This window comes from Heterodontus francisci, chromosome 2 (assembly GCF_036365525.1).
Source record: "Heterodontus francisci isolate sHetFra1 chromosome 2, sHetFra1.hap1, whole genome shotgun sequence".
Lineage (NCBI taxonomy): Eukaryota > Metazoa > Chordata > Chondrichthyes > Heterodontiformes > Heterodontidae > Heterodontus > Heterodontus francisci.
In genome coordinates, this window is record NC_090372.1 from 70,732,598 (window position 1) to 70,759,327 (window position 26,730).

Here is a 26,730-nt window from a genome sequence, read left to right on the forward strand (position 1 = left end):
TTCTGAATTCCAATGAATATAATCCCAATCTACTCAGTCTCTCCTCATAAGCCAACCCCCTCAACTCTGGAATCAACCTCATGAACCTCCTCTGCACCCTCCCCAGTGCCAGTATATCCTTTTTTAAGTGAGGAGACCAAAACTGCACACAGTACTCCAGGTGCTGCCTCACCAGTACCTTATACAGCTGCAACATAACCTCTCTGCTTTTAAACTCAATCCCTTTAGCAATGAAGGACAAAATTCCATTTGCCTTCCTAATTACTTGCTGTACCTGCAGACCAACCTTCTGCGATTCATGCACAAGGACACCTAGGTCCCTCTGCATAGCAGCAAGCTGCAACTTTTTACCATTCAAGTAATAATCCTTTTTCATTTAACTCCTACCGAAATAAATGACTTCACACTTATTAACATTGTATTCCATCTGCCAGACCTTTGCCCACTCACTCAATGTATCTATGTTCCTCTGCAAAGTTTCACAGTCATCTGCACACTTTGCTCTGCCACTCATCTTAGTGTCATCTGCAAACTTTGACACCCTACACGTGGTCCCCAACTCCAAATCATCTATATAAATTGTAAATAATTGCGGTCCCAACACCGATCCCTGAGGCACACCACTAGTGACTGATTGCCAACCAGAATAGCACTCATTTATCCCCACTCTCTGCTTCCTGTTCATCAACCAATCCTCTATCCATGCTAATACTTTACCCCTGACGCCATGCATCCTTATCTTATGCAGCAGCCTCTTGTGCGGCACCTTGTCGAAGGCCTTTTGGAAATCTAGGTACACCACATCCACTGGGTCCCCATTGTCCACCTTGCTCGTAATGTCATCATAGAATTCCAAAAGATTTGTCAAGCATGACCTGCCCTTCATGAAGGATTTGTGTATATATTTCAATATGCTCCAATTCAGTTCTAATAAAACCCATGCTTAATTTGGATATTACTTGTAGTCCTGTAAGTCTTACAACAGATCACACTAAGAAAGGATCAAGTAATCTTACAGTTATTACAAAAAATTAGGTTTCATGGGAGTGGGGGTAATATCTTTGCATGGATTGAGTATTGGTTAAGGGACAAAATACGGAAAGTAGGAATAAATGGATCATTTTTGTGTTGGCAGACTGTAACTAATGGGGGCTTTTGGAAAATCCAAATAAACTACATCTACTTCTTTCTTCTTACATATCCTGTTAGGAAAAACCTCAAAAACTCTTAACAGATTTGTCAAACATGATTTCCCTTTATAAATCCATGTTGACTCTACGCAAACATATTATGATTTTCTAAGTGCTCTGTTACTACCTTTTCTTTCTTTTCTTTTGGGCCTCCTTATCTTGAGAGACAATGGATACGCGCCTGGAGGTGGTCAGTGGTTTGTGAAGCAGCGCCTGGAGTGGCTATAAAGGCCAATTCTGGAGTGACAGGCTCTTCCACAGGTGCTGCAGAGAAATTTGTTTGTCGGGGCTGTTGCACAGTTGGCTCTCCCCTTGCGCCTCTGTCTTTTTTCCTGCCAACTACTAAGTCTCTTCGACTCGCCACAATTTAGCCCTGTCTTTATGGCTGCCCGCCAGCTCTGGCGAATGCTGGCAACTGACTCCCACGACTTGTGATCAATGTCACACGATTTCATGTCGCGTTTGCAGACGTCTTTATAGCGGAGACATGGACGGTCGGTGGGTCTGATACTAGTGGCGAGCTCGCTGTACAATGTGTCTTTGGGGATCCTGCCATCTTCCATGCGGCTCACATGGCCAAGCCATCTCAAGCGCCGCTGACTCAGTAGTGTGTATGAGCTGAGGGTGTTGGCCGCTTCAAGGACTTCTGTGTTGGAGAAATAGTCCTGCCACCTGATGCCAAGTATTCTCCGAAGGCAGCGAAGATGGAATGAATTGAGACGTCGCTCTTGGCTGGCATACGTTGTCCAGGCCTCGCTGCCGTAGAGCAAGGTACTGAGGACACAGGCCTGATACACTCGGACTTTTGTGTTCCGTGTCAGTGCGCCATTTTCCCACACTCTCTTGGCCAGTCTGGACATAGCAGTGGAAGCCTTACCCATGCGCTTGTTGATTTCTGCATCTAGAGACAGGTTACTGGTGATAGTTGAGCCTAGGTAGGTGAACTCTTGAACCACTTTCAGAGCGTGGTCGCCAATATTGATGGATGGAGCATTTCTGACGTCCTGCCCCATGATGTTCGTTTTCTTGAGGCTGATGGTTAGGCCAAATTCATTGCAGGCAGCCGCAAACCTGTCGATGAGACTCTGCAGGCACTCTTCAGTGTGAGATGTTAAAGCAGCATCGTCAGCAAAGAGGAGTTCTCTGATGAGGACTTTCCGTACTTTGGACTTCGCTCTTAGACGGGCAAGGTTGAACAACCTGCCCCCTGATCTTGTGTGGAGGAAAATTCCTTCTTCAGAGGATTTGAACGCATGTGAAAGCAGCAGGGAGAAGAAAATCCCAAAAAGTGTGGGTGCGAGAACACAGCCCTGTTTCACACCACTCAGGATAGGAAAGGGCTCTGATGAGGAGCCACCATGTTGAATTGTGCCTTTCATATTGTCATGGAATGAGGTGATGATACTTAGTAGCTTTGGTGGGCATCCAATCTTTTCTAGTAGTCTGACGAGACCACGTCTGCTGACGAGGTCAAAGGCTTTGGTGAGATCAATGAAAGCAATGTAGAGGGGCATCTGTTGTTCACGGCATTTCTCCTGTATCTGACGAAGGGAGAACAGCATGTCAATGGTCGATCTCTCTGCACGAAAGCCACACTGTGCCTCAGGGTAGACGCGCTCGGCCAGCTTCTGGAGCCTGTTCAGAGCGACTCGAGCAAAGACTTTCCCCACTATGCTGAGCAGGGAGATTCCACGGTAGTTGTTGCAGTCATCGCGGTCACCTTTGTTTTTATAGAGGGTGATGATATTGGCATCGCGCATGTCCTGGGGTACTGCTCCCTCGTCCCAGCACAGGCATAGCAGTTCATGTAGTGCTGAGAGTATAGCAGGCTTGGCACTCTTGATTATTTCAGGGGTAATGCTGTCCTTCCCAGGGGCTTTTCCGCTGTCTAGAGAATCAATGGCATCACTGAGTTCCGATTTGGTTGGCTGTATGTCCAGCTCATCCATGACTGGTAGAGGCTGGGCTGCATTGAGGGCATTCTCATTGACAGCATTCTCCCTGGAGTACAGTTCTACGTAGTGCTCAACCCAGCGGTCCATCTGTTTGCGTTGGTCAGTGATTATGTCCCCCGATTTAGATTTGAGGGGGGCGATCTTCTTGATGGTTGGCCCAAGAGCTCTCTTCATGCCATCATACATTCCTCTGATGTTTCCGGTGTCTGAGGCCAGCTGAATATGACTGCATAGGTGTTGCCAGTAGTCGTTTGCGCAACGCCTAGCTGTTCTTTGTGCAGTACTTCTGGCTGCTTTAAGTGCTGCGGATGTTAAATCGCTGGGGGCTTTCTTGTAGTTCAACAGTGCAATGCGCTTAGCGGCTATGACAGGTTCCAGCTCTTCATTATGAGATTGAAACCAGTCTGCATTTCTCTTCGCACTTTTGCCGTAGGTGGTCAAAGCTGACTCATCGATGGCGTCTCTGATGTGGGCCCACTTGGTCTCAGCATCCCCTGTGGGAGTGTTTTGAAGCGCTGTTACAAGTGAATTTAGAAATTTTTGTAACAGCTGTGGGTGAGAAATTCTGCTCGTGTTGATGCGCGGGTGGCCCTTCTGCTTGGAATGATGCAACTTCTTTGGTCTGAGTCTAACCTTGCTGCACACCAGGGAGTGGTCGGTGTCGCAGTCCGCACTGTGGAAGCTGCGTGTGATTTGAACACTGTTTAAGGCGGCTCGCCTTGTGACAATGAGGTCTAGCTGGTGCCAATGACGCGATCTTGGGTGCCTCCATGAAACCTGGTGACAGGGTTTAGTGTGAAAGAACGAGTTGGTGATGCAGAGGTCATGATAGGTACACAACTCAAGCAGTCTCTGCCCGTTCTCATTCATCCTTCCAACGCCATAGCGGCCAAGGCAGGAGGGCCATGAGTCATGGTCGGCCCCAACCCTGGCATTAAAGTCCCCCAGCAGGAATAGGTGTTCGGTGTTGGGGATGCTGCTAATGATGTTATGGAGTTGTTCATAGAACTGGTCTTTAGCTTCTGGTAGGGAGCAGAGTGTTGGAGCATAGATGCTGAGTCGGTGTACTGGACCAGAGGTGGTGAGCAGCCGGATGGACAGTATGCGTTCCGAGCCATTTGAGGGAGGCTCTATCATGCTGAGCAAGGAGTTTCTGATGGCGAAGCCCACTCCATGCTGTCTTGGTTCTTCAGGATCCCTGCCCTGCCAGAAGAAGGTGTCGTCTTGCTCTGCAAGAGATCCACTCGCGGGGAGGCGAGTCTCCTGAAGTGCTGCAATGTCCACATTGAATCTACTGAGCTCGTTGTTAATGATGGCGGTCTTCCGAGAATCGTTGATTTGTGTAAGGTCTTCCGACAGGCCAGGACACATAGTTCTGACGTTCCAGCTTGCAAAGCGAAGGGCTGGTACCTTCTTTCCTTTTTTCATGTTGTTTGGTGCGGTGTATCAGTCCACCTTTCGGGCAATGACCCTGAGCTCCAAGCACCCATTGAAGCAGGCAGACTGTGGCGGGACAGAACCTTATTGACCGGGGGCTGCCCGGTTTGAGGCGGGCAGTAGCTGTCCAGTGAGGTGCAATGACCTCTCCCACCGACAAAGGCAACCCGTGGTGCCCAGTTTCTACGCCAATTTATCTGGACTTATAACCCGTAACTGCTGCCTTCCGTGTTGTTTTAGTCGCTGTGAGGCAACTATGGAGTGACATCTCCATGGCGCATGCCTGGGCAAATTTATGGAGGTTGAGAGTTGCCCAGTCGTCAAAACCCCCCTCTCGGCCTTTCTGGTGGGGTACAAAGGAGTGCAGGACACGACGTTTGGCACCAGTATGCCTGCAGGAACTGCCGGAAACATGCCAAAGGTGACACATGACCGCCTACGGGGTTCCGCTCCGGATTATCTGTTAGGGTTTACTCCCTTAGCCTTGGTCTCTCCCGAGACGCCCACAAGGCAGTGGGGTTGTTGGGGCCCCTACACAGGTGTAGGATGGTGCCGGTGGGAGGAGGGGATGCAAGGGGGAGGGGTAGAGGGAGGGGGTGGGGGGGGTGCAGGTGAAGGGGGTGCGGGGTGAAGATGGTGCGAGGGGGGTGCGGGCTGGGACGGGGTTGTGAGGGGGTGAGCTGAGAGGGTGGAGCAGGGAAGGGGACGGTGGGGGGGGGGGGGTGGAAGTGGGGTAAAGGGCGGGGGGAGGGGGGGGGGAAGCTGGTGCAGGTAATAAGCCATTTCCTCAGTGCCCACCATCGACGTCCGGAAAGCTCATCCACGTCCTTCGGGAGGTGAAGCATCATTTGGCAGACTTAGAGGTGATTTGCTAAGGGTTTTTTTTTTGCAGTGGTTTAAATAAAGGTATGCAGCATTGCCGACAGTGCGCTGCAGATGCTCTCCGAGCCATCTCCCGCGGGCGCTTTGAAGTTGCGGCCGGGGGGGCCGTTCATGGATTTTTTGGGTGTTCGGGGCACCTTTTCTCAGGACTTCTCTCGGGTCCCGCTGCTCCTTCTTCACCTCAATGGACTTACCGCACGCCGTGGCTGCAGACACTCTGGGCGGTGAAGACAGCATGATCGGAGATTGAAGAATCGGCAGCTGTGCTCGTCAGTTTCATCCGGATCAATTTCATTGAGAAAACAAAGAGCAGGTGTGGCTGGGGGAGGGCAGTGGGCCCAGGTAACATACACTAAACTAACTGTTAGCCTTTAGATAGGGCTAAAATGAACTGATTTAAAGAGCCAGGGGAATTTAAACAGTTTAAGAGGGCAGATTGGGGGAGAAAACGTTAGGGATGGGAGCAGATGGCCATGGATAGAGATGAACAGCAAGGGAGCTTCCTAGGGAGCTTCCAGCCCAGGAGCCATCTTGAAGAACATAGGACTGAGTACCTACACTGTTACTACCTACACCTTAGAAAATACGAAACTGGATCAATGCATGGACCTCAGCTATTTATAATCTACATCGATGACTTAGATGAGGGGACAGAGTGTATTACATCTAAGTTTACTGATGCTGAAAGGCTAGGTGGGAAAGTAATCTGTAGGAAAACACAAAGAGGCTGCAAAGGGATATAAATAGGTTAAGTGAATAGGCAAGAAGGTGGAAGATGGAATATGATGTGGAGAAATTAGAAATTAGCCACTTTGGTGAGAAAATAGAAAAATTGAGGTTTTTGTTTAAAAGGTGAGAGACAGGGAAATATTGGTATTCAAAGGGACCTGTCTGTCTTTGTACACGAATTACAGAATGTTAACATGTATGTGTAGCAAACAATTAGGAAATCAAATAGTACATTCACATTTATTCTCAAGGGATTGGAGTATTAGAGTAAAAAAGTCTTACTGTAACAATATAGGGTATTGGTGAGACAATACTTGGAATACTATGTCCTGTTTTGGTATCCTTATCTAGGGATGAATTGTTTTTTTCTTACTCCATGGGATGTGAATGTCGCTGGCAAGGCCAGCATTTGTTGCCCATCCTAAGTTGCTCTTGAGAAGATGGTGGGGTGCTGCCTTCTTGAACCGCTGCAGTGCAAGTGGTGTTGGTACACCTACAGTGCTGTTAGGAAGGGAGTTCCAGGTTTTTGCCCCAGCGACAGTGAAAGAACAGCAATAAAGTTCCAAGTCAGGATGGTGTGCGGCTTGGAGGGGAACTTGCAGGTGGTGGTGTTCCCATCTATCTGCAATGCTTGTCTTTCTAGGTGGTAGAGGTCACGGGTTTGGGAGGTGCTGTCAAAGAGGCTTTGGTGAGTTTCTGCAGTGCATCTTCTAGATGGTACACACTGCTGCCACTGCGCCGGTGGTGGAGGGAGGTGAATGTTTAAGGTGGTGAATTGGGTGCCAATCAAGCGGGCTGCTTTGTCCTGGATGGTGTCAAGCTTCCCAAGTGTTTTTGAAACTACACTCATCCAGGCAGGTGGAAAGAATGTCATCACAGTCCTGACTTGTGCCTTGTAAATGGTGGACAGGCTTTGGGGAGTCTGTGGGAGTTACTTGCCACAGAATTCCTGATCTCTGACCTGCTGTTGTAGCCACAGTATTTACGTGGCTGGTCCATTTAAGTCTCTGGTCAATGGTAACACCCAGGATTTTGATGGTGGGGGATTCAGCGATGGTAATGCCATTGAATGTCAAAGGGAGATAGTTAGATTCTCTCTTTTTGGAGATGGTCATTACCTGGCTCTTCTATGGCACAAATGTTATTTGCCACTTATCAGCCCAAGCCTGAATGTTGTCCAGGTCTTGCTGTGTGCAGGCACAGATTGCTTCAGTATTTACAGAGTCGCGAATGGTACTGAACATTGTGCAATCATCAGCAAACATCCCCACTTCTGACCTTGTGATGGAGGGAAGGTCATTGATGAAGCAGCTGAAGATAATTAGGCCTAGGACAGTACTCTGAGGAACTCCTGTAGCGATGTCCTGGGACTGAGATGATTGGCATCCAACAACCACAATAATTTTCCTTTGTGCTAGGTATGTCTCCAACCTGTGGAGAACTTTCCCCTTGATTCCCACTGACTTCAATTTTGCTAGGCTCCTTGATACCACACTTGGTCAAATTCTGCCTTGATGTCAAGGGCGATCACTCTCATCGCACCTCTTGAATTCAGTTCTTTTGTCCATGTTTGAACCAAGGTTGGAATGATGTTAGGAGTTGTGTGGCCCTGGCAGATCCCAAACAGAGCATCGGTGAGCAGGTTATTGCTGAGTAAATGGTGCTTGATAGCACTGTCGACGACATCTTCCATTACTTTGCTGAGAGTAGACTGATGGGTGGTAATTAACCATATTGGATTTGTCCTGCTTTTTGTGCACAGGACATACCTGGGCAATTTTTCACATTGTTGGGTAGATACCAGTGTGGTAGCTGTACTGGAACAGCTTGGCTATGGATGCAGCTGGTTATAGGAACATAGGAGCAGAAGTAGACCATTCAGCCCATAGAGCCTGCTCCACCATTCAATAAGATCATGGCTGATCTTCCATTTCAACGCCTTTTTCCCACATTATCTTCATATTCCCTTATGCCATTTGTATTTAGAAATATGTCAGTCTCTGCTTTAAACATACTCAGTGACTGAGCTTCTACGGCACTCTGGGGTAGAGAATTCAAAAGATTCACAACCTTCTGAGTAAAGAAATTTCTCCTCATCTCTGTCCTAAGTGCCTTCCCCCTTATTTTGAAATTGTGTCCCCTGGTTCTAGACTCCCGAACCAGGGGAAACATCTTAGCTGCATCTACCCTGTCTGCCCCTTTAAGTATTTTGTAGGTTTCAATGAGATCACCACTCATTCTTTGAAACTCTAGAAACCACAGGCCCAGTTTCCCCAATCTCTCTTCATAGGACAGTTCCGCCATCCCGGGAACAAATCTGGTGAACCTTTGTTACACTCTCTCTATGGCAATAATATCCTTCCTAAGGTAAGGGGGCCAAAACTGCACACAGTACTCCAGGTGCGGTCTAACCAAGGCTCTATATAATTGAAGCAAGACTTCACTACTCCTGTACTCAAGTCCTCTTGTGATAAAGGTTAACATACCATTAGCCTTCTTAATTGCTTGCTGCACCTTCATGTTAGCATTCAGTGACTTATTGACAAGGGCACCCAGGTCCCTTTGTACATCTACACTTTCTAATCTCTTACCATTTAAGAAATACTCTGCACATCTCTTCCTCCTACCAAAGTGGATGACCTTACATTTTTCCACATTATATTCCATCTGCCACATTCTTGCCCACTCACTAAGTCTGTCCAAATCCCTTGAAGCCGCTTTGCATCTTTCTCACAACACACATTCCTACCTAGTTTTGTGTCAATCGCAAACTTGGAAATATTACATTTGGTCCCCACATCCAAATCATTGATATATATTGTGAACAGCTGGGGCCAATGCACTGATCCCTGCGGTACCCCACTAGTCACAGCCTGCCAATGCAAGAATGACCCGTTTTTTCCTACTCTCTGTCTTCTCCCTGTTAACCAATCCTGAATCCGTGCCAGTATATTACGTCCTATCCCATGTGCTTTAATTTTGCGAACCAACCTCCTGTGGGGGACTTTATCAAAGGCCTTTTGAAAATCCATTTCCCTATTCCCCATTATAAATTCTCCTGACTTTACCTGCAATAGACCCATATTTGTCTTAGCCAAACGTTTCCTTTTTACGTACCTGTAGAAGCTTTTACAGTCCATTTCTATATTTTTGCTAGCTTACATTCATATTCTATTCTACCTTTCTTATCAGTTTCTTCGTCCTCCTTTGCTGCATTCTAAATCCTCCCAATCTTCAGGTTTACTACTATTTCTGGCAACTTTATAGGCCTTTTCTTTTCATCTTATACAATCCTTAACTTCTTTTGTTAGCTACAGTTAACTGCCTTTAATTTTGGGGTTTTTGCGCCTTGAAGGAATGTATAGTTGCTGTAAACTATGTAATATTTCTTTAAAGACTATCCATTGCCTATGTACTGTCATACTATTTAATGTATTTTCCCAATCCACCTCAATCAATTTTCCCCTCATACCTTCATAATTTCCTTTGTTCAAATTTAACACCCTGTCCTCCAGGGTGTTGTTGGTGTCCATAGCCTTTGCAGTATCCAGTCCCTTCAGCCGTTTCCTGATATCAGATGGAATGAATTGAATTGGCCACTGTTTAAAAATAAGGGTCGGCCGTTTAAGACAGAGACGAATAGAATTTTTTTTCTCTCAGAGGATCATGAGTCTTTAGAACTCTCGTCCTCAAGAGGCAGTGGAAGCAAAGTCTGAATATTTTTAAATCAGAGGTAGATAGATTCTTGTTAAGCAAGGGGGTGAAAAGTTATTGTGAATAAGCGGGAATGTGGAGTTGAGGTTACAATCAGATCAGCCCATGATCTTGTTGAACGTGAAGCAGGCGGGGCCGAGTGGCCTACTCCTGATCGTAATTTGTATGTTCGTAATTGGCTGAACACTGGCATTTATGATGCTGGGGATGTCAGTAGGATGCCGAGATGGATCATCCATTTGGCACTTCTGGCTGAAGATGGTTGCCAATGTTTCAGGGTTGTTTTTTGCACTGAAGTGTTAGGCTCCACCATCATTGAGGATGGGGATATTTGTGGAGCCTTATCCTCCAGTTAGTCATTGAATTGTCCACCACCATTCATGACTGGATGTGGCAGAACTGCAGAGCTTTAATCTGATCCATTGGTCATGGGATTGCTTTGCTGTCTCTTTCACATGCTGCTTCTGCTGTTCAGCATGCATGTAATTCTGTTTTGTAGCTTCACCACGTTGGCAGCTCATTTTAAGGCATTTCTAGTGCTGCTCCTGGCATGCTGTCCTGCACTTCACATTAAACCAAGGCTGAATCCCTGGCTTATTGGTAATGGTAAAGTGAGGGATATGCCAGGCCATGAGCTTACAGATTGTGGTTGAATACAATATTGCTGCTGCTGATGGCCTCAGTGCCTCATGGATGCCCAGTTTTGAGCTGGTAGATCTGTTCTAAATCTATGCCATTTAGCACAATGGTAGTGCTACGCAACACGATGGAGGGTATCTCCAGTGTCAGATGCATCTGCGACAGGTAGATTGGTGAGGGCAACGTCAAGTGGATTATTCCCTCTTGTTGGTTGTCTCACCATCTGCCACAGGCCCAGTCTGGCAGATACATCCTTCAGGACTCGGCCAGGTTGGTCAGGAGTGGTGCGACTGAGTCACTCTTGGTGATGGACAGGGAAGTCCCTCACCCAGTGTACTGTCTGTGCCCTTGCTACCCTCAGCGCTTCTTCCAAGTGGTGTTCAACTTGGAGGAATACTGATTATCAGCTGAGAATGCACTTGCCTCAAATGGAGTGCAACAAAGTTTCACAAATCCTGGACTGAGAGGATTGTCCTATGAGGAGAGATTGAGTAGGCTATTGAGTAGGAGTTCCGAGGAAGGGTCACTGACCTGAGGCGTTAGCTCTGCTTCTCTTTCCACAGGTGCTGCCAGACCTGCTGAGTGGATCCAGCATTTCTTGTTTTTGTTTCAGATTTCCAGCATCCGCAGTATTTTGCTTTTATATTATTGAGTAGGCTATCCCTCTGTTCCCCAGAGTTTAAAAGAATGAGAGTTGATCTTGTTGAAACCATTAAAATTCTTAAGGGGTTTGATAGGGTAGATGCTGGGAGGATGTTTCCCTTAGCTGAGAAGTCCAGAACTAGAGGTATCTAGAATTAGAGGGGTAATTTTCTCAAAATAAGGTATCAGCTATTTCAGGCTGGGATAAGTAACTTCTTCACTCAAAAGGTTATAAATCTTTGGCTCTCTCTAACCCAGAGGGCAGTGGATGCTCAGACGAGTATATTCAAGACAGAGATTGATAAATTTGTGGACACTAAGGGAAACAAGGAATAAGGGGATAATGGGGAAGGTAGAGTTGAGATAGATTTTCAACAACAATCTTATTGAATGGTGGATTAGGCTCAAAGGGCCGAATAGCCTACTCCTGCACTTGTTTCTTATACTCTTATCATTTTATTTTTCGTACCCAGTGCAACATCTCACATTTATCTGTGTTAAAGATCATTTGCCACTTAACTGCCCAGTCTGCAAGTTTTCTAATCTCTTCTTGTATTATCTTACATTCTTCCTCAGTGTTAACTATCACCCCAGTTTTGTATCATCTGCAAATTTTAATATTGAGTTACTTGTTCCTAAGTCCAAATCATTAATGTAAATTATGAATAACAGTGGTCCCAGCATTGATCTTTGTGGAATATCATTTTCTTCCTTCCTCCAATAATCACCCTTGACCTTGACTCTCTGTTTTTCTTTTTTTTAACCCAATTTGCTATGTTGGTTTTTTAATCCTGTATCGGGGAAAACAAACAAACTGCTTTGTCCTGGACAATGTCAAACTTCTTGAGTATTGTTATACTTGCAACCATCCAGGTGAAAGGAATTCCATCACCCTACTGACTTGAGGTTTCTAGTGGTTAAGGGTTTGGAGTGGCAGGGGTGAGCCACTTGACATGAAGTACCAACCTCTGCCCTTCTCTTGTAGCTACACTGTTGATTATGCTTCTGGCTACTTGGGACCCCTAAAGATGTAAATGGTGGGGAACTTAGCAGTGGTGGTGCTGTTAAAGGTTGGTGCTGGGCTGGACTTTCTCTTGTATGAGATGGTCATTAACTGTCATTTATGTGGCACAAATATTACTTCATAGCCCCAGCCTGGGTATTATCCAAGTCCAGTAGTAGGCTGTACGGTCTGCATTAACTTGATCCAATTGTTCCTTTAACTCTTTCAATCCCCTCTGTTGGTTCACTAAGTAAATGGTGCAAATTTGTTCACTCAACAGAGAATAACTTCTATAACTTCCTCAGGTAATAAAAAAGGATAAGAGCATTTAACAAGAAAATATGACACTGAGCTGGAAAGAGCAGGGTAATATCAGAGGGAAGAGAGTAAAGGAGGAGGAGTCGGCGGCCAAAATCAAAGAACATTTTTAGTTAAAAAATTGTTTCTGGAAGTTTGTAAGGGTTCGGGCAGAATTTCAGAAGGTAGGAACAGCCGCGGGTAATAGAGCAGAGAGAAGGGGGAACAAGCAGTAATTTATCATCAGGAACTGAGTGTGCATGTGGGGTCGTAGAACTCGAGATCACTCAGATAAGGTAGAGCAAGACCATAAGAGGGATTGAAAACCAGGATCAGGATCAAAAATTGAATTCACTGGGCACAGAGGTGTAAGCAATTCTCTGGCAGAAAAGTGGCAGAAAAATATCTTCGACTGGATGTGGGGTGGGAAGCTCAGCTCAGGCTGGAGTAGTGTGCAGATGCTCTAGATTTAGCCCGTGGTGGCTACTGGTGAAATTGGAGGAATCGAGACCAATCCAACCTTGGAGGAAAATCTAGCCCTGTAACTGTACGACCACAACTTTCAAAATAAATGTACATACATATGTCAATCATTGTCACATATGTAACACAGGAAGGATTTTAGTTTAGTTTAGTTTAGTTTAGTTTAGAGATACAGCATTGAAACATTAACAGGCACACATTTCTGGAGCTTTCTGAGAGCAATTTTCACTAAATCCTACCTTGCTAGCACAGTCAAAGCCAATTCCCATTTGAGCAAGAATTTGAACCACTGGTTTGCTGCTGTTGCATTTCACAGCATAAAAAGGCTTCACTCGAGACAGTGCCCTCTGCCATCGCAGGTGCTGATTGACAAGATCACCCAGGTCAGCAACATAGAAGGCATCTGTGTTATCCTGTAATAAAGGACATGGCGATCACCAAGATATTCTATATATACTAATTCTGTATTCTTGTGTCATACAATAATGGCTTCTTACAGAATTTAATAATTTAGAAGCAAAGTATTAAACATAACATGGGAACATTATTCATTTCAGCATTTTTGTGCTTTTATTAAAATTATTCCAGATGTTCCTTTCATGGCTCAGCTTGTAAATTTGCTGTTCAATCAATCTGTAACTGAACCACTGATCAAAAAGGTTCCAGGATTGATCTGTGATCTGTTCTGGGTTTGTACTTTATAACTTCCTGCTTTTTTATTTCCATAGGTTGGGTGACATGAATTATTCTGCAGATAACTGCAGACAGAACCCGATATTTGGAATACATTGAGATACACAGCTACAGTAATAGAAGTCTGTGTAGAGGAAGTAGGTCTTTGCAGATGTTTACCTGGGCATAGAAGATTTTTTGTTAAGGAATGATTTCCCAATCAAAAGGAAAAAAAAGGCCGATGTGCCCAACACCCCTATGCACACTCACACTGTCTAAATGGCAGCCCAACACTTGCCTGGATGAATTTAAATATTTTAAATATATTCTCTGCATATTTCTTGCATGGACAAAGGCAGGGAATCCTGAGTGCAGCAGCTCTTAAAGGGTTGCCTCACTTAAAGTGAAAGCAGGAGATAGACTGCTGATTTTGAAGATGGCTGGAAGAGCACTGAAAACAGTCCCTTTCACTGGAGAGCACCTGGAGGTTCAACAGAATGAAGAGGCACTCAAGAATGGAACCAATTCTCGAGTAAAACAAACCCTCCTTACAGAGCTACAGCGCTATATGCATTGCAGCAGGTAGAAAAGAGTGAAAGCTGTTCCGCATATGTGACTGTAGCAAATGCACAAAATATTCTCAATTGAAGAACAGTGCAAAGTTAGGCATGAATAAATGGCACCCACAGAATGGAAGGAAAGGAATATGGATACCAAGCACTTGGCTCAAACATGGTGCTACATCAACAAAAAAACTTGCAAATCAATCACCCCAAACCCTCACATCTCAAACCTTTTCAGTCCTCTATTGATGTGTGGGACAGACATGAGCCTAGGTAGTGAGAATAAGCTTGACTTCCCAAGATCTGCCGAAATAATTGCCTTTGTACCTAAAGGGTGGTGATGGAGTGCACTGACTAATAGCACCAGTAAAATGATCACTGAATTGTGTGATGCACTGTTGATGGTCACAGAATTGATAGCCTTTTCTTTGGACACAAGTAACTAAATTGATGAAGGAAGCACCTATAGCCACATGGATTGAATTTGTCCTCAAGAGAATCCTTCATTTAATAAAACAGCAGAGCCCTTTCATGATGATTCTGGGCACTCAACATCCAGGGAAACGGAAAAACTTCCTCTTATGGCAAAGAGTCAGCTGCCTGATACATGTGTGCAAATCCATCTGGTTTACTAATAATTCCTGGAGATGCCTGGAATGAGTCAGCATGGTGGTGACCTTGACAACGATTGGCATGCAGCAGTTAGGCTGGAGTTGGTTTGTAGGTCAGATAGCAGTATGTAGCACGCTGATGGCTTCCATTGTGAAGCAGAGCATCCTCATGTACTTCTCTTGGGTGAGGGTATAGAGAGGAATAGCAGATTCTTTATATTCTGTGGGTGGGTGTTTCCCAACTACCTTCTGCAGTGCCTGGTCAATCTGACTTCCCCTCACTTCTGCGTCTCTTCTTCCAAGCAACTTAAATGCAAAAGTATTCTCAAAAGAAATTGCATAGTGATCTCTAATGAATAGACTCATGTCCAAAACTGACAGCAGTCCAATGATACACATTACAGTAATAGCAAACACACAAAAATGATGCAACCAGTTTCTGACAAGAGATTTGGCAGCAGCTTTTGTAAAGGTTTCTCAGTCCTATTGTACAGATTTCTGCATTTACCAAATACCCAGGTAATGGTGGTTATCTGCTTGATTATGGCAAGAAGTAATAAAGAGTTATAATGGATTAATTGGGGATTATTAGTAAGCTCATAGTAAGGTATCATCTGGGGAAGAGTGATCATAATATGGTAGAATTTCTCATTGAGTTTGAGAGGGATATACTTATGTCTGAAGCTAGAGTATTAAACTTAAAGAAAACCAATTGCATGGGTATGAGGGGCAAGTTGGCTAAAGTATATTGGGAAATTAGATTGAGGTCTGATCTCAGATAAGTAATGGCAAACATTTAAATAATTTTTCCATAATTCTCAACAAATAAACATTCCATTGAGAAATAAAAAGTCCAAGGGAAAAGTGATCCATCTGTGGCTAACTAAAGGGATTAAGGATATTATTAGATTAATAGAAGTTTATGATATTGTCAAGAAGAGTAGTAAGCCCAAGGTTTGGAAGAATTTTAGAAACCAGCAAAGAATGACTAAAAAAATTGATAAAGAGGGAGAAATTAGAATATGAAAGTAAACTAGCAAGAAATATAAAAACAGATTATAATTGCTTCTATAAGAATGTTAAAAAAGAATAGTGAAAAAAATGTGTGCCCCTTAGAAGCAGGGAAAGGAGGAATTATAATAGGGTTTAAGAAATGGCAGAGACATTAAGCAAATATTTTGGCCAGAATTTTACCCTCGGCAGATGGGAGCTGTCCACCGACTGAAAAGTAGGTGGTGAACCCACAGCCTGGCATGGTGATCCGGACCGCATTTTGCGGTCCCTGGGCCTTTAATTGGTCTGAAGCGGGACTTCCACCTCATTGAGGCAGGAAGTCTCACCTAATGGAGCTGCCAGCCAATCAGCGGGCCGGCAGCTCCCTGTCCAAGGAGCGCCACTGGGAGCGGTGGCCACTGCTGGGACAGCAACCCAGTTGAAGATGGAGGATGTCGGGGAGCCCGGGAGAACAGGTAATATTTTTGGGCCTCGTCGGGGGCAAATCAGTCGGGTCCCGGCGAGGCAAGGGTGGTCGGTTGGGGGGACGGGGACGCGTGTTGGGCATTGGGGGTGGTTGGGACATCGGGGGCAGCCTTCTGTCGGGCACAGGGTGCCTGATCAGGATGCCCCCCCCGCCCAGGCCATCAGAAAGCCACCTACTTTTAACAGGCAGCTTTTCTCAGGCCTGGGCTGCCCACCAGCCAAGGATAAAATCTCCATGGCGGCAGGCAAAGGCCCTTAAGTGGCCGTTAACTGATTGGCCTGGGGTGAGCAGCCCATTTTTTGCCACCGTCCTGCGTAAAGTGGTGGCGGATGTGGGAGCAGGTTGGAAAAGGCTACCCGAGCCTCCCGCTCCATTTTAGGCCCCCCCTCCCCCCGCCACCATCCTGCTTTTTCAGGGGGCATAAAATTCCATCCATTATATTTTCCTTTACCGTAGGCGACACAAAAAACAAACCAGAAATATGGGGAACCAAATGTTAAAAGGTTAGTAAAGAAAAGTCAATAGTCAATAAATCCCCTGGCTCTGATGGCCTTCAGGAGGAGCGGACGCAGAGCGAGGCCAGAATGCGATATGAAGAGCTCTATTGGGAACACACAGACCACGGTCAAATCAAGGGTTCAAACAAAATCAAAACGTAGCATCACAGGAAAACAAGTAAGTGATTGGTTGGTGAGTATTTCTTTTTTCCTCTCTCTAAACTAAGGCATTGGTTTAAAATAAGAACCAGGAAATCAAATATTTCAATCCGGGTAATTAAAATGGTAAATGAATTAATAGTAAGAGCATTAGCACAGAGCAGCTTCACCTGAGTGCAGATTTCACCAGAGAGTCAGAGAATTTGACAAGTGTGCAAGTTCCGTGAGGTGGTGTTAAAAGGTGCTGCTTGATATGTATATAAAAAAAACAACTAGGGTTAAACTAGGACTGTGGGCTGTATTGTAAAGTCTTAATGCCTATAACTAAATGTAATAAATTAAACAAGGTTATTACCTAGATTAAAACAATAAATAGACATTTGAGTTACATTTCAAAGATCGAAAACTTAATTAGAAACCCTAAATAAAATACAATATAGATGGCAGGGCAGGTGATGTGTTCAGGTTGTAGCATATGGGAGCTGGTAGAAGCCAATGTGTGATCCACAACAACCAAATCGGGAGCAAGAGGACTGGATTTACTGGGTCCCCCGGAGATGAGCAAAGATGTGTGGGGCCCAGAGAATTACGACGGGAGGCGGGGGACAGAGAACCCATTGCTTTCCCATTTCACCGCAATTAAGTTAGGGGCAGGAAAGGCCGAAGACAGACTTTCCACCCAGTGGCCAACTGAGGCCCTTAAGTGGCCTATTATTAGCCACTTATGGGCCTCTTCTGTTGCTGCTGGAAATAAGCCAGCAGCAGGGTTGGGGCGGGGGTGCCCCCACACGCAGGGTGGTCGCCCAGTGAAACAATGCAACCTCCCAGCAAGCTTGGGGGACCCTCCTCAGTGGGCAATCTCTGGCCCACGGTGGGTCCCCAGAGGTAAACAAGCCACTTCCCAGAACAACCCCCCCTCCCAGCACTCATCAGCCACACTCTCCCCTGCATTACCAGGGCCTGCCGGACTGACCCGAGAACTCTGCCTTACTTAACTTTTCTCTGGGTCTACAGCTCTGGGCCTGCTCCTAGGCCTCCTGTGGCCACCACTCCCAGTGGCCCTGCCAAAACTACTGAAATACCAGCCCTCTGATTGGCCTGCAGCTCTTGGAGGCAGGATCCCCGTCCTTATAGGGACAGGGATTCTGGAGCCAGGCACCTTAGTGCCTGAGTGCTGTAGAATCATGCCTGGCGGTGCTCCAAAAGGCCAAGGTGGAGTTCCCACTGTCTTTTTAGCATGGCGTTGGGTGTCGTGCCAGTGCGACTAAATCCAGCCCAGTGTCTGCAGCTCGAGGAACTTCCGCTCAGATTTCATGAGTTGGAGTCTGAGTTACGGACACTGTGATGCATCAGGGAGGGAGAAATTTACCTGAACATTTTGTTCAAGGAGGCGGTCACATCCCTGGGTTAAATACTACAAATTTGGTCCCTGGTCAGGGACAGAAGGGTGTGACTATGACTGAGGCAGGTATGGGCATCCAGAAGGCAACATTGGAGGAGCCTCAGCCTGCCCAACAGGTATGTGATTCCTGCAATCTGTATGGACCAGACGATGCAAGTAGGATGAGCAAACTAACCACAGCATTGCAGTACAGGAGGGGCCAGTCAAGGTGGGGAATGAAAAAGAAATGTGGTAGTGGTAGGAGACAGTATAGTTAGAGTGACAGATGCTGTTCTCTGCAGTCGAGAGCCTGAATCCCAAAAGATGGTCTTCCTGCCCTATACAAGGGTTAAGGATCTCCTCAGGGCTGGTGAGGAAATTGGAGTGGGAGGAGTTGCACAAAGACATAGGTAGGACTAAGAAGAGATTCTGCTGAGGAAGTCTGAGCAGCTAGAGTCTAAATTAAAAAGCAGAATTACAAAAGGTAATAATCTTTGGATTACGACCTGAGCCACGAGCAAATTGGTATAGGATAAAAAAAATCAGACAGTTGAATGCATAGCTCAAAGATTGATGTGTGAGGAATGGATTTTAATTCAGGCAGCATTGGCATCAGAACTGGGGAAAGAGGCAGCTGTTCTGTTGGTAAGAACTTCACTTGAACCGTGCTGGGACCAGTGCCCTGACGAATCAAATAACTCGGGCTATAGATGTGATGGAATATAGGTGTAATAGGCTTAATTAGGTAGCATTTAGATATAGTTAATATATTATACCATTTAGACTTAAAGATTGAATAAATGGTCAGTTTTCAGAACTCACTGAAATTCCCCTTTAAGTAGGTAGAGTTAAATATTTCAAGGTCCCTGTTAGAATAGAATTTCTCTTGCCAATGAATTGGAAGATAAACACACAGATTAAAATATCCTGTGCAACATCAGTAAGAGGTAGCAATAAACTTAATTAGTTTATGGGGTTGTTGATGCAGACAAATTGGCTCTGGAGGTTGCTTTAAGTTACCATAAAAAAGGCAATTAGAGATAATGAAACAATAAATGAAAATGGACTTACAGGAACAAGTAAACACAATTATAAACATTTTGACCAGATAAAGGCTCACAACTTCAAAAAACAGCGGGTTTCCAATAAAACATTAAGTGGCGAGTTAGTTACTGATACTACCGAATATGGATTTTGAAAGCAAGAAAAACACACACAGAAAGGTAGCTCCTATATGCTAAGAGGTCATATGACACCTTAGAAATGAAATGTTTTGAAAGGAAAGATTAGAAGCGTTGAATCCTCAAACAAAGCTTCTCAACTAAGGGGCATTTAGGTAAAAAGCTTACTTTTAATTTTGATGGATATTCTGGATATTCTAAAATAATTTTGCTGTATCATTAGCAAGGTTAAACTTTTGGATTATATGTTAGAAATAAGAATATGTGTTACATCTCTCAGTAATATTTGATATTGTGATATACTTATCCACTTAAGAAGTTTTTTGCATGATAAATTCTTTAATAAATATATAAATGTTAATAAGTCGCCTCATGTGGTGTTCTGTATACAACTACAAGAATCCCCTCTCTGTGTCTCTTTAAGTGGAGAGACACGTATTGAAGAGAATTTCCCAGATCCTTATAATATCTGGGATCTTTATGACTTAGCTATAATATTAAAAATAGGCTGTCCGAAAGATGGTAATATTCTCTGTTGGTTTTCTTTCTTTGAGGGAAAGTTGGTGCAATTCTTTGGACCCAAATAAGTGTCTGAGAATTTGTCTGGTTTGAACTTGATTAAAGGAGATTCATAGGGATGTACTCCTGATTTGGTTTAGTCCCTATAAGGGGTTAAAGGGTTAAAGTCAAAAATCACTTCATAGAGAGGGCTTGAAACTAGATAATGGGATAGGATCATTCTCACGTTGACAGGCTGTGACTAGTGAGGTACCATCGGGATCAATGCTTGGGCCCCACCTGTTCACAATATATATCAATGATTTGGATGTAGGGACCAAATATAATATTTCCATGTTCGCGGATGACACAAAACTAGGTCAGAATGTGTGTTGAGAGGAAGAAGCAAAACGGCTTCAAGGGGATTTGGAAAGACTTAGTGAGTGGGCAAGAACGTGGCAGATGGAATATAATGTGGAAAAATGTAAGGTTATCCACTTTAGTAGGAGGAAGAGTATTTCTTAAATGGTAAAAGATTAGAAAGTGTAGATGTATAAATGGACCTGGGTGTCCTCGTCAATAAGTCACTGAATGCTAACATGAAGGTGCAGCAAGCAATTAAGAAGGCTAATTGTATGTTAGCCTTTATCGCAAGAGGATTTGAGTACAGGAGTAGTGAAGTTTTGCTTCCATTGTATAGAATCTTGGTTAGGCCGCACCTGGAGGACTGTGTGCAGTTTTGGTCCCCTTACCTTAGGAAGGATATTATTGCCATAGAGGGAGTGCAATGAAGGTTCACCAGACTTGTCCCCGGGATGGCGGGACTGTCCTATGAAGAGAGATTGGGGAAACTGGGCCTGTATTCTCCAGAGTTTCAAAGAATGAGATGTGATCTCATTGAAACCTGCAAAATACTTAAAGGGACAGACAGGGTAGATGCAGGCAAGATGTTTCCCCTGGTTGTGGAGTCTAGAACCAGGGGACACAATTTCAAAATAAGGGGGAAGCTGCACAGGGCAGAGTTGAGGAGAAATTTCTTGACTCAGAAGGTTGTGAATCTTTTGAATTCTCTACCCCAGAGGGCTGTGGAAGCTCAGTCATTGAATATGTTTAAAGCAGAGATTGACAGTTTCTAAATACCAATGACATAAAGGGATATGAGGATAGTGTGGGAAAAAGGCATTGAAGTGGATGATCAGCCATGATGGCCTACTCCTGCTCCTATGTTCCTAGGTTTCAAGTGAGGGGAAATTTAGAATGTGAAAGAGAAAGGACAAGGCAAAAGTGCATGGTAGCGATATGGGTAAGGATAACCAAAGTGAGACAGGAAGGACTGGAATGTACAAAAGTAAAATTGCACCAGCAAATAGGGTGAGAGTAGAGAAAAATGTTAAAAAGACAAAGTTAAATGTGCTTTATCTGAATGCACACAGCATTCGTAATAAGATAGAGGCCAAATAGATGGCCAAATCGCACAAATACCACAAAAAGTAAGACAAATCCAACCCGCCAATTACCACCCTATCAGTCTACTCTCAATCATCAGTAAAGTGATGGAAGGGGTCGTCAACAGTGCTATCAAACCACACTTGCACAGCAATAACCTGTTCACTGACGCTCAGTTTGGGTTCCGCCAGGTTCACTCAGCTCCTGACCTCATCACAGCCTTGGTCCAAACATGGAGCCGAGCTCCAGAGGTGAGGTGAAAGGGACTGCCCTTGACATCAAAGCAGCATTTGACCGAGTATGGCATCAAGGAGCCCAAGCAAAACTGGAGTCAGTAGGAATTGGGGGAAATGTCTCCACTGGTTGGAGTCATACCTAATACAAAGGAAGATGGTTTTAGTTGTTGGAGGTCAATTATCTGAACTTTAGGATATCACTGCAGGTGTTCCGCATGGTAGTGTTCTAGGTACAACCATCTTCAGCTATTTCATCCATGGCCTTCCCTCCATCATAAGGTCAGAACTGGGGATGTTCGCTGATGATTGTGCAATGTTCAGCACCATTCATGACTCCTCAGATACTGAAGCAGCCCATGTCCAGATGCAGCAAGACTTCGACAACATTCAGGTTTGGGCTGATAAGTGGCAAATAACATTCACGCCACACAAGTGCCAGACAATGACCATCTCCAACAAGATAGAATCTAACCATCTCCCCTTGATGTTCAATGGCATTACTATCACTGAATCCCCCACTATCAACTTCCTGGGGATCACCATTGACCAGAAACTGAACTCAACCAGCCACATAAACACTGTGCTACAAGAGCAGGTCAGAAGCTGGGAATTCTGCAGTGAGTAACTCACCTCTTGTCTCCCCAGTGCTTGTCCACTATCTACAAGGCACAAGTCAGGAGTGTGATGGAATACTCTCCACTTGCCTGGATGGGTACAGCTCCAACAATACTCAAGAAGCTCAAGACCATCCAGGACAAAGCAACCCACTTGACTGGCACCCCATTCACCATCTGCAACATTCACTCTGTTCACCACGGATGCACAGTGGCAGCAGTGTGTGCCATCTACAAAATGCACTGCAGCAACTCACCAATGCTCCTTCAACAGCACTTTTCAAACCCATGACCTCTACCACATAGCAGGACAAGGACAACAGAGGATGGGAACATCACCAACTGCAAGTTCCCCTGCAAGCCACACACGATCGTAACTTGGAACTATATCACCGTTCCTTCACTGTTTTGGGTCAAACTCCTGAAACAGCCTTCCTTACAGCACTGTTGGTGTTATTTATTTATTTAGTGAATGCAAATCCACAGAGCCAAGCGATATCCTTCTCGTTTGCTGAGTTTAAGGTGATTAGTCCGCCACTTAGAACCATAGAAAAATTATGGCACAGAAGGAGGCCATTCAGCCCATCATGTCCGTGCTGGCTGAACAAACTAGCCGCCCAATCTAATCCCACCTTCTAGCAGCTGGTCCATAGCCTTGCAGGTTACAGCACTTCAGGTGCAAGTCCAGGTACCTTTTAAAAGAATTGAGGGTTTCTGCCTCCACCACCGTTCCTGGCAGTGAATTCCAGACACCCACCACCCTCTGGGTGACAAAGTTTTTCCTCATGTCCACCTAATCCTTCTACCAATCACCTTAAATCTGTGCCCCCTGGTAATTGACCTCTCTGCTAGGGGAAACTGTCCTTCCTGTCTACTCTATCTAGGCCCCTCATTATTTTGTACACCACAATTAAGACACCTCTCAGCCTCCTCTCTTCCAAGGAAAACAACCGTAGCCTATCCAATCTTTCCTCATAGCTGCAGCTTTCAAGCCATGATAAGATTCTTGTAAATCTCCTTGATACTCTCTCCAGAGCAATTATGTCCTTTCTGTAATGTGGTGACCAGAACTGTATGCTGTGGCCTAACCAGCTTTTTAAACAGTTTCAGCATTACATCCCTGCTTTTGTATTCTATACCTCAGCCAATAAAGGAAAGCATTCCATATGCCTTCTTCACCACTCTATCTACCTGTCCTGCCACTTTCAGGGACCTGTGGACATACACTCCAAGGTCTCTCACTTCTTCTACCCCTCTCAATATCATCCCGTTTATTGTGTATACCCTCGCTTTATTTGCACTCCCCAAATGCATTACCTCACAGGTCTCTGGATTGAATTCCATTTGCCACTTTTCTGCCCACTCAACCAAACCATTGATATCATTCTGGAGTCTACGGCTATCCTCTTCACTATCAACCACATGGCCAATTTTTGTGTCATGAGCAAATTTCCCAATCATGCCTCCCGCATTTAAGTCCAAATCATTAACATATACAACAAACAGCAAGGGATCCAACACTGAGCCCTGTGGAATGCCACTGGAAACCGCTTTCCACTCACAAAAACATCCATCAACTACTACCCTTTGTTTCTTGTCCCTGAGCCAATTCTGGATCCAACCCTACACATTCCCCTGTATCCCATGGGCTTTCATTTTAATGACCAGTCTGCCATGCGGGACCTTGTCAAATGCCTTACTAAAATATCCATGTAGACCACATCCACTGCACTACCCTCATCAATCCTCCTTGTTACTTCCTCAAAAAACTCAATTAAGTTAGTAAGACATGACCTTCTCCTAACAAATCCTTGCTGACTATCCCTTATTAATCTGTGCCTTTCTAAGTGATAGCTTATCCTGGCCATCAGAATTGATTCTAACAACTTACCCACCATGGAGGTCAGACTGACCGGCCTATAATTATTTGGCCTATCCCTTGCATCCTTTTTAAACAAAGGTACAATGTTCGCAGACCTCCAATCGTCTGATACCTCGCCTGTATCTACTGAGGATTTGAAGATGATCCCCAGAGCATCCATTATTTCTTCCCTGGCTTCCTTTAACAACCTGGGATGCAATTCATCTGGCCCTGGTCACTTATCCACTTTCAAGGATGCCAGACCCTCGAGTACTTCCTCTCTCATTATGCTTATCGTATCTAATATTTCACACTCCTCCTCTTTAACAACAATGTCGGCATCAACCCTCTCCTTTGTGAAGACAGAGATAAAAAAACTCATTAAGTACCCTGCCCACATCTTTTGCATCCATGCTTAAGTTCCCTTGTACATCTCTGATAGGCCCTACCCTTTCCTTAGTTATCCTTTTGCTCTTAATGTACTGATAAAACATCTTCGGGTTTTCATTGATTTTACTTGCTAATAATTATTCATGTCCTCTCTTTGCTTTTCTGATTTCCTTTTTTACTTCACCCCTGTACTTTTTATACTTCTCTAGGCTTTCTAAAGTATTAAGACTTTTGTGATCGCCATAGGCTTTCTTTTTCTGCTTCAACTTACCATCTAAGCTTCTAGATAACCAGGGAGCTCTAGATTTGGCCGTACCCCCCTTTATCTTTGTAGAGATATGCCTACACTGTGCCTGTAGTATCCTGCTTTTGAATGCCTCCCCCTGGTTTCCCACTGAGTTTCCTTCTAGTAGCTGTATCCAGTCCACTTTCGTCAGGTCACCTCTCACTTTTGGCCTGAGAGAGGACATTGATATTGGAGTGCCTGTCCTGCCACTGAATTTGCAGGATCAGAATAGGATAGAATGGCAGAATAGGTGGCAGATGGAGCATAATGTGGGGAAATGAGGTTATTCACTTTGGTAGGAAAAATAGAAAAAAAAAGAATTTTTTTAAACTTTTGTGTTTAGAGAGACTTGAATGTCCTTGTACACAAATCACTGAAAGTTAACAGGCAGGTATAGCATGTAAATGGTATGTTGGCCTTTATTGCAAGGAGATTATTAGAGTACAAACATAAGGAAGTCTTGCTGTAGTTGTACAAGGCTTTGGTGAGACCACATCTGGAATACAGTTTTGATCTCTGTACCTAAGGAAGAAAATGCTTGCCTCAGAGGAGGTGCAATGAAGTTTCAGGAGATTGATTCCTGGGATGAGAGGAGACTTATGTGTAGAATGGGCCGTTACTCTGAAATTTATAAGGATGAGGGGTGATCTCATTGAAACATATAAAATACTGAAAAGGCTTGACAGTGTAGATGCTGAGAAGTTGCTTCCCCTGGTTGTAGAATCTGGAACGAGAGGGCATAGTTTCAGGCTAAGAGACCAGCCATTTAGGACTGAGATGAGGAAAAATGTCTTCACTCAAAGGGTTATGAAACTTTGAAATTTTCTGAGATGGCTGTGGATGCTCAGTTATTGAGTATATTCAAGGCTGAGACTGATAGATTCTTGGAATCTAAGGGAATCGTGAGATATGGAGATTGGACAGGAAAGTAAAGTTTATGTTGAAGATCGACCATGATCTTACTGAATGGCAGAGCAGGCTCGAGGGGCCACATGTCTGCTTGTGCTCCTATTTCTTATGTTCTTATGTGATGTCACACCATCACAACACCTTCATTAAAATTCATTTGGTGTCAGCTGTGATCTCTGGTGGAAGATTCAACGAATGGAATTATGTGTGGGCACCCGATCATACAAATATTTACAAAGCAACAAAGATAAAAACTGTCCACAAGAATCTTAAAATGTCATGACCGACCTTTTGCTTTGTCTGCTCTCGATCCACAAATGGATAGAGAAGGAATGCAAGATTGGTTCCGATATTTATAAATTCTTGTGGACTGATTCTATTTTTGCTGTTTTAAAAATCTTTTTATGATCAGTATTTTATTGTGCTCATTTGTTGCTATGTAATCATAGTTTTTATACATAAACCTGGCCTGCAGTTGATGCCTGAATAATATAGATTAACAGTAAGATGTTCTTCTGGGCAACTTTTAGCCATTGCTTTTAAGGAACACTGCTGCTGTAATGGACAGGGCTTGCATAGTGCAGTCAATGTGCACTTATCCATCAGTATTGTATCACGGTCTTGTGTATGTCATAGGATTCTGATTAGAACATAGTCATGAGGCTTCCGCCTATTTCTGGAGGGAGCCTGGGTCGGCTATTTCAAGGCCTGGACCAATATGGGAACGGGTGAGAAGACAACAGGAACAAAGAGGCAAGTTTTCCATTTCAATTATGATCCCATTACCACCCCATTCCTGTGGAAAAACAATCACCCCCAATAAATTGTAATCTATGCTTTGCAAATATCATTATCAGGATTAATGGAGCATTCTATTCAGAGCATTGCAGAATATTTTGAACAATCTTTTGATTATATTGAAGTCATGAGATGAATTACTTTGACAAAGTGTTGATATTCACTGTGAGCAGAAAC

General features: G+C 44.4%; 1 protein-coding gene across 1 annotated transcript in view; it reads right to left on the reverse strand.

The window, feature by feature from the left end:
• Positions 1-16,089, reverse strand: part of LOC137380630 (ornithine decarboxylase-like) — a 49,186-nt gene extending 33,097 nt beyond the window's left edge. Inside the window, exons 1-4 of the mRNA XM_068052759.1 lie at positions 16,012-16,089; positions 14,953-15,123; positions 13,574-13,618; positions 13,211-13,390 (exon numbers count right to left, since the gene is read on the reverse strand). Coding sequence (XP_067908860.1) covers positions 13,211-13,390; positions 13,574-13,618; positions 14,953-15,123; positions 16,012-16,089 — 474 coding nt within the window. The remainder of the gene's footprint in view (positions 1-13,210; positions 13,391-13,573; positions 13,619-14,952; positions 15,124-16,011) is intronic.
• Between the last annotated feature and the right edge of the window lie 10,641 nt (positions 16,090-26,730).